The sequence below is a fragment of the Prosopis cineraria genome, unplaced genomic scaffold (assembly GCF_029017545.1).
Source record: "Prosopis cineraria cultivar Desert tree isolate PC_DT_omini unplaced genomic scaffold, ASM2901754v1 PC895, whole genome shotgun sequence".
Lineage (NCBI taxonomy): Eukaryota > Viridiplantae > Streptophyta > Magnoliopsida > Fabales > Fabaceae > Prosopis > Prosopis cineraria.
Window position 1 is genome coordinate 26,384 of NW_026556220.1, and position 11,502 is coordinate 37,885.

Below are 11,502 nucleotides of genomic sequence, written 5' to 3' on the forward strand. Positions count from 1 at the left end.
TATTCTTATAGGTCTGAACTTTTAGGTTCATCGTCTTGGTTTAGGCCTTTTGATTTTGTTGCTTGCCTAGTGCAGTCTCCCACTCGAGTTGAACCCAGTGTTCAAATTTTTAATGGTCTTTCATTTATTCAAGGATTTGTCTTAGTTTAGACTTTGGATTGTTTAATTAATGTAGTAGCTCTTTTTTTAAAAAGTGTAAAAATATATGAACATTCAAGTGATGAATGTTTTTTCATGCCCTCAAGGCTCTTTAAAAAAATGTTGAGTCTGGAACTTCAAGTAAAAATGATTATTTTATGAAGTGATTCATTGTTTTGTGTTGACACGTGTGAGTTTCCATCTTCCATATCCTCTCCCGAAGTCCTTGATTTACTTTTTTTTCAAATGAGTATTCATAAAAAAAAGGGGTTGAACCAACCCGTTTTCAGCCCGCCCAAACAGGCTCAGCCTTCTGAAGAGCCCAAAATGGGTTGAGCACGGATACAGGCTGGCCCAGCTAGTTTTGGAGGAAACAAGATGGGCTAAAGGCACGCGGGCAGCCTCTGGAGCTAGCTCGTCCCGCCTGTTGTACTACCCTCGATTAAAAAAAAAAAAAGAAAAGAAAATCGTTTCGGCCCTTTCGCCTTTTGGGAGAAATTTCCCGGCTTTCAAAAACTGCCAAATGCGGATATATAAACGGCCAATTTAGGTGTTGTCGTGTGGGGGAAGCGCACACCCGCCATGGCTGCCATTAGCTTGGGAACGCACCGGTGTTTGAGCAGAGCAACTCAGGCTTTTGCACTCTCTACGTTTCCTCGTTGCAACGCTAAACTCTCTCTTTGGAGGACCATTTCTTCTGAGCCCCTCGCTGCTTCTTGTCCTCCAGGTCTGGACTTATCCGAAAGATTTCTCCTTTCTCCTTTGTTTTTCTGATTGCCGCACCAATGCTCTACGTAATTCGACGCTCTTCACATATCCATTAATTTCAGTTATTTGCTAACGTAACCTTTTGGTGGTGGACTTCTGGTTACTGTAAACAGGGGACTTACTTGAGGATTCAAAGAGTGCATCCTTTCTTCTTTCATTCCATTTTTCGCCCCGCTTTTAAAATAAAGCAGTTGAATACGTCAGAGTGCAATGCTAGCTCACTCATATGTTATCGAATTAGTTAAATGGAGCAAAACGAAATATTTCAACATATTTGCTTTGAAACGGAGTACTGATGCAGTGATGCTTGATAGGGTTTCGTACTGCTTATGAATTTAACAGATTCCTGAGGCACATTTTCAACAGAGTATTTCGAAATATTTACAGATGAACTTTATTTGAAGTTTATAAAGATTGACCTAAATGGACATAATGGGGAATGGTGTTTGACAAAGAGGGTCTCTTACGTGTTTAGAAGTTTCATCAGATTTCTGGGATAAACTTTGATCAAGTTGAAAATTGCCGGTAATAAAGTTTGTGATATGGAAATAAGTCTTCCCATTGTTGAACACGCACAGCGTGAACATAAACATTAAAGTCATGATCCTATTATTGCATGGCCCTCCCGTTAGGCTTTAGCATGAGGGTACGTGAATCACTTTGTCATGATAGAGTCCCTTGTTGGTTATTAACACAATCATCTATAAACCAATAGTGGCCCTCGTAATGCCTGAGAAAAATCTTACGCCTTTGGAAACTCTCAAAACTCCTTATCAGTCATCGGTTTAAGTAATGATGTACATATCATATATATTTTGCATTCTGGATCTGGTAATAATTATGGCTACATAATACTATATAATTATAGATTTTATCTTTCCCTTGCTTCCTTAAACAACCAACCACTTTCAAGTATTATCCTTTAGTCATCTGGTTCAAAAATGCTTGTTAGGTGATGGTGCAGCAAAAGGATATATGTGATCTATTTTCAGACCTTTTGAACAGTTAGCTCATTATTGTATTATGTATGCCTTATTTGTATGATATATTTCTTATTTTCATCTCAAATATGACATGTTATTCAAATTTTTAATGCTTTGTGATGTTCAGCTTCAGGTGTGACCCAGATTGTACAAGCTTTGAAGGGAGAGGAAGGTGATGTGCTACTCAGGGGAGTGAAAGAGAAAAGCACAATAAAAGAAGTGAAGCATATTCTTGAGATGGTACTATGTTGCCTTTCTCTTCATTCTAGATTACCTCAAACATCTCTTAAGCAGCCTTGAAAGCTGAAACCCTTTCTGTGTCTTTCCCATCTTGAGATTCTGATTTGCATTTACCTTGGCAGGTTAGGTATAATTAAGTCAGGGAGGCCCTTTGACCATTGCATTCTCAAAAATCTTAACCCTCTAATCAACATTATTTGGCGAAAACGCATTGAACCTCCATGAGTTTTAAGGTTGTGCAGATAACAATTATGTTCTTCAAAACTGATAATGGACATCTAAACTTTGAATTTTATGCTGACAATTCCTGGTTAATGAGTTTGTTATTTCACTAACAGTAGTGTGACACTTTAGGGGAACTATCTGTACCAAAGATGGATTTTTGGGGGTCCGTTCAATTAGATATATCACCATTTTGTTTTTTTGTTTTTTGTTTTTTGACTAATTGATTCATCAACAATGAGAGTTGTCTGTACAGAATTGGAACTTTGGAAAGGGAGAGGAGTTCATTTTTAAGTTTTAAAGGTCAAGGGGTTATTTGCATCTGATCTAAAATTCAAGGGGGTTATCTATATTATGGCCTTATTATTTGATTCCCTACTTGGTTGTCAACTGTCATCCATTTTGTTGTAGGCTCAACGGGCATTGTCAAGACAAGAAGTTCTTCATACAAATTTTCTTACCCCTCCAGTGCTGAAGGAATCTATGGAAGTGATGGGAAAACTAGCAGGTGTGAAAGCAATTGCTCAAGGAGGTTACCCACAGGTAACTATCTCTATAAGTATTTTCTGTTGCCTTGGGACATAAGTTGCCTGTGCTTGTAATATATAGACATAAACAGAAATATTCTGTAGGCTGAACGCTGCCGGATTTCTGTTGGACATCCAGAAGAATTGACAAGTGACCCAGATATAATTGCAGCATTGAGGTTAGTCTTGTAATTTCCATTACTTAGTAAACTTGCTAGCCCACCAGCATCCATTTTTAGATTTCTAGATCCCTTTTTAATATTTACCTAAAATTTCTCTTTTCAGCATTACTGGTAACTTTCAGTTTGAACCTTGTTCTCATGGTGACTTCCTTGGTTCAATCCTTAGTACAGGAATCACCAGGGAGAAACTTGGAGATATAATATTGCAGGTATTTTCTTTTCTGTCCGTATATTAGAGAAGAATTTGTTTGAAGTTGCTTTCAGTGAACAGAAAAAGGCTTCTAGTAACTGTATAAATTAATATTACTATTCACTAGTCTGGATCTGTAAGATGTTCTATATCCAAATGAGGAAACGGAACATCTTGCAAGGACCAGCTAAGCTGGTTTATAAAAATAAGTACCTTCTTACAGATGCATGTTTGATATAAATTTGTACTGTTTGTGTTATAAAACACTTGTATTTTCTGGGCCAATGATAAGTGAAACTCAAGCTGTTGGAATAAACTTAAACCAATAATAGCACTGGTGGTAATTTGTGTTCCAAAATCTGTTGCCATCGCTGATTTTATTCTGAATTTTCTATTTCAGGAGTTCTCTATTGGTCTCAATTTCTATTTCGCTTCAGCTTATCCATAGCAAAATATTCTTCTTCTTCTTCTTCTTCTTCTTCTTCTTTCTTTCTTTCTTTTTATCAAGTGGCGTCCATTAAGAAAATCTTCATAGAACGGATCTAAACAAATCCAAATCATTATGTCTGGAAAAAAAAAAAAATTTTTTGTCTAGAAATCAATTTCAGGAAGCAGGGTGGCAACTTCCATATAATTAAAAAGGCAAAAGGTTTGGTTATGTAGCAGTTGGCTGAAATTCAAGTTATGACCTCAGTTTGGTACTTCCTCCCGTCCCATATATAAGTCGCCTTGTAGGAGAATTGTGATCCTAAATATAAGTCACTTTGCAAGACTCTGTGGCAGTAATTGCTTTATTCCAAATATGCTCTTCTTCTCAATTTCCAATGGGAAGATAAAGAAGGTTTTTTTTTCAAATGTATGATATTTATTACAGGTAAAAATGAAAATCAAAGTAACTTTTAGACAATTTCAATGGTATAACTAACTTTTGTTGGTTTTTGTGAATTAGTTATAAGTGACTTATAATAAGGACCAGAGGGAGCACTGCATTATCACATTGGCATGCATTCTGATTTCTGTGTGACTCTATCCATATCCAAAAAGTATCAGTTCTTCAAAATCCCCCCCTCCTTATATTGCGTAGATGCACAGATTTAAGGGGCTTAAGTTAGTTTTGCTACCCAGGGCGAACAGGGTGCTCAGATACTTATTGTTCCGGAACTAGCTGATTATGTCATATCGTCACTGGGTAAGGTAGCGTTGTTACAGTATGTTTTTTATTGCTCACTTTTCTCAGGAGACATCAATTACCAAAACCAACAATAAATAGATTTTTAATTTCTGCTATAAACATTAATAGTGTATCATTACTAGTCTAGGATATGGATACTAGATATATTATGTATGTTGTTTTGATTGCATCTCTCTTGTTTAGGTTGGTAATGTTCCTGTATCTTGCAGCCAGATACCATTAATTTCTCTTGATTATGAACCACCAAGGTGCAGCGTTAGTCCTGGTTTCAACGACTTCTTCTTCTTAAGTTGATAACATTTTGACTTTGTTATAGACTACTAACTTTGTCTGCCATGCAGAACCAAGTCATTTAAAACCATAGAAGCATCGTTAAGAGTTGATGCACTAGCAAGTGCTGGGTTCAAAATTTCACGTTCAAAGCTAGTTGACTTGATCGGGTAAGCAAGTGCTTACAAATTGTTTGTTGCATATGATTCATTAGTTTTTCCTGCATATCGGGGTAGATCTCTGAAAATTGCACAAAAATATTATTAAAATGAATTTATATATTGAACTCTGAACCTGTTTATCTGTAACCATACCTTGATAAAATATATATCTGCAATTTGGGTGTGACCTTAAATTTCTCTGGTCAAGTGTTGAGACGTTTTTCTCGTGCACTTTCTTTGGGCTGAACCTGTGCTATGTATTTAATACTGTGTTCACGAAGGATCTTCACAACAAATCTTTACTATACGTGTTTATATGGTAAGGATGGAATTTTCCTAGATTCGTGTGATAATGGTAGCATGCAAATCATGCTTGTAGCGAGGGGGCTGTTCGTGTTAACTGGGTCCCTGTCACTACCAAAGGAGCCGCGCTCAAGAGTGGAGATATTGTATCTGTCAGTGGAAGGGGAAGATTAAAGGTAATACTGCCCGTTTTTGAGGTGGGAGAATTTGAATTTTTTTGTACACTTACTCCATTTATGTGCTTTATTCTATTCTTGATGCAGATTGGTGAAATAAACTCAACAAAGAAAGGAAAGTTTGCAGTGGAGCTGATTCGGTATTTGTAAAAGGTTTTGCAGGAGGAGCTCACGCTAATTCCATTATCTTTCTTGTAGTTATTCTCGAAGTGAAATGATCCTTCCTGGGGAAGACATGTTCCCCTCAGAAGATAGTGGGGAAGAAAGAACTCCAATCATCTGTAGTGAAGATTGTGATTGTAGGTGAAAATGTGGGGTTGGTGGATCAAGTTGAAGAAGGTCGAGAAACTGTGATTGATGCTGTCTTCGTGTCCAGTGGAATTGTTTTGATGAACAATTTTTTTGTATGTCATACTGACACTGCATCTTTTCCTAAATTAATTAGATGTCCATGCCACAACTGTATGCCTAGCGTAGCTTTGCACTTATTTCATGAGATCATTGCTTTTTCTTATGCCATTTCATTAGTTTTTTTTTTTTTAAAGAAAAATAAACCTGTTAGGTATATCGAACTTAAAAAGGGCAAATGGTGTGTATATATTTAGACTTTTATTGAACAATGAACATTTAAAACGTCAATATGCACTGTTATTAATTGTAATTAGGACTTACGTCAGCAATCTAAACAGCAAGCATGTGGCATAGGATGATAGGAAATCCCAAATTTATTTACTTATTAAGTCATAATTTGATACTGTCTAGATAGGGTTAATAGTTGTCACTTGTGGGAGAGGCCTTGGAATATATAATATCTCCTATGATGGAAGCCTATTGTACATTAGCACTTGTTTACATTCACATCATGAAAATTATACTGTAAATATATCATGTGATAGTTAAAAAAATTATGTTTTTGGAATGTGATTATAGATAAAATGTGGCAAGTATGGGGATTTTATTCTAATTACATGAAATTTTCTAATATTATTTGTATAACATATCATTTGAAATAATCCTAAAATTTGTTTCGATGCATGAAGAATTTAAATTTGAATTTGAATTAAATTTTTCATTTGGATCCATACAAGTTATCATTTGAATAATCCTAAAATTTGTTTGGATACATGAAGAATTTAAAGTTAAATTTGAATTAAATTTTTTGTTTGGATAAGTACAAGTTAAATCCAAATTCAAATATATGTTTTGTTATAACTGTTTTTTAATTTTAAATTTCTTCTATAATTTAATTATTTAAAATTCAAGTTAATTCAACCTTCTCATTTTCTTTACATTATTAATAGTGGTACCTTTGTTATTCTCTTGCCACACTGTTTTTGTTTTATTTTCGTCTTTCATCAATTAAATAATAGAAATAAATTTATCACTTTTAATTTTTCTTTTTTACTTCAAATATTAGCCTTTTCTCTTTTACCTTTAAGATTTTTTACCTTATTCAAACAAATAAATTTTAACAAGTGAAATTTAAATTTGAGATTTTAAATATAAAGTTTAAATTCAAAATTCATTAATCCAAATGCTACCTTATAATATTTCATATCTTTTCTAACACCATCTTAAATAACCAACGTTTGCTAGACGAAATATATTTTTATTACTGTTTAAGTCTTGCTGATAGAAAAAAGTCACACTAAAAAAGAAAGCTACTTTTATTTATTATTAATTCCAAACTAGTTGATATTATTATAGAGTACTGAATAATTGTTAAAAGAAAATGCAAGTCTACTTATATACAAATTATTGAATGTAAAAAACGCTCAATTTCAAGAAAAAAATTCGCAGGCAACGAAATGTATAGCTCACTGAATTTATTCATGTTATCAGCCAAAAAAAAAAAAAATACAAATCGCTTATAAAAGGAAGTAAAAGAACAGAATTATATAATAATGTATTAACAAGTAAACAAAATCAAGCACCTTGCAAAACCAAATCAACTAGATCACTTTATTCAATTATTGAACCCAACCCTTTCCTTCTTCCCCAGTACCTCTTTATCACGCAATATAGTACTTTGAATTATGCGGGAAAAAATTATAGCATGCAACACAATGGTGAAACATTGAGATTTCATGTAACCCTTGTAACATTTCAAAACTGATCAATAGAGTTGAAAGTGTATGGAAACCCTAACCTTCGAATAATTTAAACAAACTTTTGTGTTGTTAAATTTCAGGCATACCCACAGAAACCATTCTCACAAGAAACCCCAAGAGAACACTTCTTGTTACACTTGCCACAATGGCTTCCATCATTGAAGAACACGTTGGTGCAAATCCCATTGCAGCATCGGTCTCCTTGGTTACACTTATGACCACATTGTCCACAGTTGTTCTTGTCGCTAAGAACATTGCGACAATGCTTCTTGCAGCAGAAAAGCATGCCCGTCCCTTTGCTTGGTGCTATCCCATTGCAGATATTGTGAGCAACACTGGAATTATCACAGCGTCTGCCTTTCTTTATAATGATCTTGCTGGCCAAGAACCTGCTTCGTGTTCTCAAGTGAGAGAACAATGGTGTGTCACTGTCATCATCAAGAACGTATTCTTCTTCATCTTCTGTATCTTGTGTATCTGTTGAGAGGACCTTTTGGGGATAGAGAGCTAGAAAGATGATGAAGGTGATCAGAATAATGGAGCTGAGCTTGAGGGTATTGGCCACCATGGCTAGCTAAAGCTATAGCTATTTTGTTTAGTTCGAGGTTTGTGTAATGAGGTTGAGATTTGGCAAGGGTGTGTAATTTAAACGTAAGTTTTGCGATAAAATATTCCATAATCGTAGGGGACGAAGGTGTGTTGTTTGGAAGATGCATGAGAGCTTTCCCTAAATTATCGGCTCAGCATTACTGTGTTATATGTGCTTTAATTAATTAGAATAATAAATCTGCTAAAAGTCGCGTTATACACTGATAAAAGAATTTGTTTTCGCCGATTCTTCTTAGATTTGGCTCAGGGTTTTAGCTTCCCAAATCATAAAAAAAAAAAAAAATTTCGTATGAATTAAAGTGTTGAGTAAACTGATGCAAATTCAAGGTGCTATCAAATTACAGTAGTTATAATTGCAACTAACAAATCATAATGAAAACAGTGATTTAACTGAATTTAGTGTAATAAAAAGTTAAACCAATGGCCAAAAATTATTTCTGTAATATAAATGCCATGCATAAGTAGTGTTTAGATTCATTAATAGCAGGGTTACATATACACTAAAAAAAAAGCTTGGAAAGTTGATTTTAAAGTTTCTAAAGTCATGAGATTTAGGTCAAATGGCACAATGACAATTTTTTAATTTAATTGAACAGTAATAAGAAATTTTGTCATACAATATTTATAAAGTATTAAATTTTAAATTTTTGAAAAGGATAATATATCTAAGGAGTGCTTTGATATATCATGATGATTATTTTAAATTTTTAAAGAAAAATATATCTTAATAATTTTGAAGTATTAATAAAATTCAATGACTGTAATATAATTGAGATGCTCAAGTGACAAAATCCAAATCTTAAGATGCATATGTATTAATAATTGAATTGTGTGTGTGTGTGTATGCATTCCAATATTCTTTATGTGTAATAGATAGTTATTTTTACATATCATGACTCAGTTATATAGCTCGCTAAGATGAGTATGTAAAATCTTAGGCAAAAGTGTACAAGCAGAATTTGAATTAACAGAGTAGAATAAGCTCGGTTAACTCAACTCAACTTGACTTATATATACACCCAAACAGGAACCCTATACAGTGGTTTATATATATGATCATGAATGAGACTTCGTATATGATGATGAGGCACGCCTGTTAGGGCTAAGATGGTTGACCAGGAAATATAAAGGGAGGCACACATGTAGGGGATCTTGTTTATCGGCAAATAAGTTGACTTTTGAAGCCAAAGCTGTTTCCTTACATATGGGCTTGACTTCTTAGGTCTCCTCGTTTGCTCGATTGGCCATTCTCTCCTGCATTAACTGACTCACAATCATTCACTAATTCACCCTAAGAAACCAGGCCACAAATATACAATATGAATTATACTGCACCAATTTGAATGTGATTAGAAAGAATCTCATATTTACGATGCGACTTAATTGGCTCTTGGCTGCATGAGAGATATGTATCTGAGTTTGAGTCATATAGGATACAATAGATAAGTCATGATTCATGATATATAGTTTGTAGAAATGCAATAAATAATATTATTTATTGTAAGAAAACACAGAGACTTTAATGTTTTCATTCATATTTTATTCCGATCATCATGCGTACCCTAGTAGGCTATCGATTACCTTCACTTATTTTGACCTTGCCAGCGAGCCCTAAAATGTTGACCTTGTATAAGCTAAATTAAGATTCATTGCACTTCGTTAAGATTCTGATCTGATGCCGTACGAAGTAATTTGTTGGAGTCAATGCTAGTTAGATTGGATTGTCAGTGATCATCTCTGAACCTACATTTCAATCGCCTTATTTTGATTTTGGATCTAGGAATAAGAAAGGGTATTGGGCAACTTTTTTTAAATTTAAATACCCAAAGTCATCCAAAGATCGATCACTTCCACACGAATAAACTTTAATTATTTGGTTTTAAATTCCAACAGCTAAAATTAAACTCACATTTGAGCAGTTAATTATATGACCATCGTATGGAAACTTGATTTTCAGATGAAGATGCATCATTCTATTGTTGGAGAATGGAAGCCTCATGTACGAAAGTGATTAGAAAAATGAACGGTGTATAAGCTTCGAGTCGTTAATTCTACCTAATTCTTTATGTTTAAACTACTTTATTTTGGTATAACAGATAGGTCCAAGCACTTCAAATCAAACGCAAAAGTTAACGCACACAGGTTTTTTTAACTTTTTTTTTTTTGCCAATGATTTTATTATTGTATTTAAATAAAACGCAGACTTAAATGTTACAAGTTTCAACCTTCTTCTGGGAGCTAATTATTTCGTTATAATTTAAGTGCCCTTAATGTCAACATGTCCTCTATATTGAGAAATGAGTTAAAGGGCATTTTTTCTATTGATTAAGAACTTCTGATATCATAGACCTACATATGATATAATTTTTTATTTAACATTCGAAAATAATGCAATTAAAATTCTTTTGATGATTAGTTAACTCGGAAAATTACAAAAAATAACTTTAAAAATTACAAAAAAAGCCCCATGAAATTACAAACAAGTACCCCATAAAAATAATTAATATCCATTAAATCCCTAAAATAGTGTGTTAATTTATAAGTTTTTCTTTAAAATTTATAATTCCTTTTTTAAAAATTTATAGTTACTATGAAAAACACATTTGGTATCATATTTTAAGAGACTTAATTTATATTAATTTTATTTTAGGATAATTATATGTAATTTTTTTGATCATTTTTTTAATTTTTAAAATCCTTTTATGTAATTTTTTAGTCAATAAACCGTTAAAGTTAACTTTGTTAACATTAGGCATTCAACGTATCATTTTTAAATATTAAAGAGAGAAATTATATTATATGTTAATTAAGATATCAAATATTTTATAATAAATAATTGAGAGGTAAAAATGTTCTTTACTCTTTGAGAAATGAGGAAGAGTTTGACATGTAAACCAAGAGCTTGTCTGAGGCTGATAATGACGTCGCTAATACAATGATATGAAGTTAAGGCACTTTTTTTTAGCTTCAATTTCTTTTTTCTCAAATTCTAATTGATGTATCCCCCGGACAAAAGCAAAAAAAAAAAAAAAAAAAAACAGATGGGCAGGTTACCTTTGATATATACTCCATCTCATCCTATTTATAGGATAAAATTTTTTTTTTAATTATATTTATAAATTAATGTCATTAAATTTTTAGCATAATTTTTTTTACTTTCTGTTAAATGTTAGAAAAAAAAATATTATTAAAATGTGTATATTTAATAGAGATAAAATTAAAAAATTATTATAATTTAAGATAAAATTAATGAGTTTTAAAATTTTTTAATATTAATAAAATATATTGAAAGTGATTTATAAATAATATTAAAAAATTAAATTTAATGTACATTTTGAATAATTAACTTTCTTAAATATCAATCACATCTTGATGATTACATCTTTTTTTTTTCTTTTTCCTGAATTCACACAATAAAGCAGCAAAGCCA

At 32.8% G+C, this 11,502-nt stretch overlaps 2 protein-coding genes across 4 annotated transcripts; one reads left to right on the forward strand and one right to left on the reverse strand.

The window, feature by feature from the left end:
• Window positions 1–682: 682 nt before the first annotated feature.
• LOC129298724 (uncharacterized) lies at window positions 683–5,840 on the forward strand. 3 transcript variants are annotated; one of them, XM_054937139.1, is made up of 10 exons: window positions 687–865; window positions 2,017–2,129; window positions 2,763–2,894; window positions 2,984–3,057; window positions 3,164–3,269; window positions 4,376–4,444; window positions 4,626–4,690; window positions 4,784–4,882; window positions 5,253–5,352; window positions 5,440–5,840. In XM_054937139.1, exons 1-10 carry the CDS (start codon window positions 721–723, stop codon window positions 5,500–5,502), a joined length of 966 nt encoding a protein of 321 aa, XP_054793114.1. In that variant the 5' UTR covers window positions 687–720; the 3' UTR covers window positions 5,503–5,840. The 3 variants fall into 3 exon arrangements, with proteins under 3 accessions (XP_054793116.1, XP_054793114.1, XP_054793115.1); XM_054937141.1 differs by lacking the exon at window positions 5,440–5,840 and having other exon boundaries at window positions 683–865; window positions 5,198–5,339; XM_054937140.1 differs by lacking the exon at window positions 4,376–4,444.
• Window positions 5,841–7,292: 1,452 nt separating this feature from the next.
• On the reverse strand, window positions 7,293–8,121 carry LOC129298722 (protein GRIM REAPER-like). The gene has a single exon (XM_054937138.1). It carries the CDS (start codon window positions 8,029–8,031, stop codon window positions 7,540–7,542), a length of 492 nt encoding a protein of 163 aa, XP_054793113.1. The 5' UTR covers window positions 8,032–8,121; the 3' UTR covers window positions 7,293–7,539.
• Between the last annotated feature and the right edge of the window lie 3,381 nt (window positions 8,122–11,502).

What these genes read in the sequence shown, in the direction of transcription:
- LOC129298724 (XM_054937139.1), top strand. Translation starts at nt 721, where the DNA reads ATGGCTGCCATTAGCTTGGGAACGCACCGGTGTTTGAGCAGAGCAACT. An exon ending in TCATATCGTCACTGGGTAAG is followed by an intron (nt 4,445 to 4,625) that starts GTAGCGTTGTTA and finishes TCTCTTGTTTAG; the next exon opens with GTTGGTAATGTTCCTGTATC. An exon ending in GTGGAAGGGGAAGATTAAAG is followed by an intron (nt 5,353 to 5,439) that starts GTAATACTGCCC and finishes TTCTTGATGCAG; the next exon opens with ATTGGTGAAATAAACTCAAC.
- LOC129298722 (XM_054937138.1), bottom strand. Translation starts at nt 8,031, where the DNA reads ATGGTGGCCAATACCCTCAAGCTCAGCTCCATTATTCTGATCACCTTC.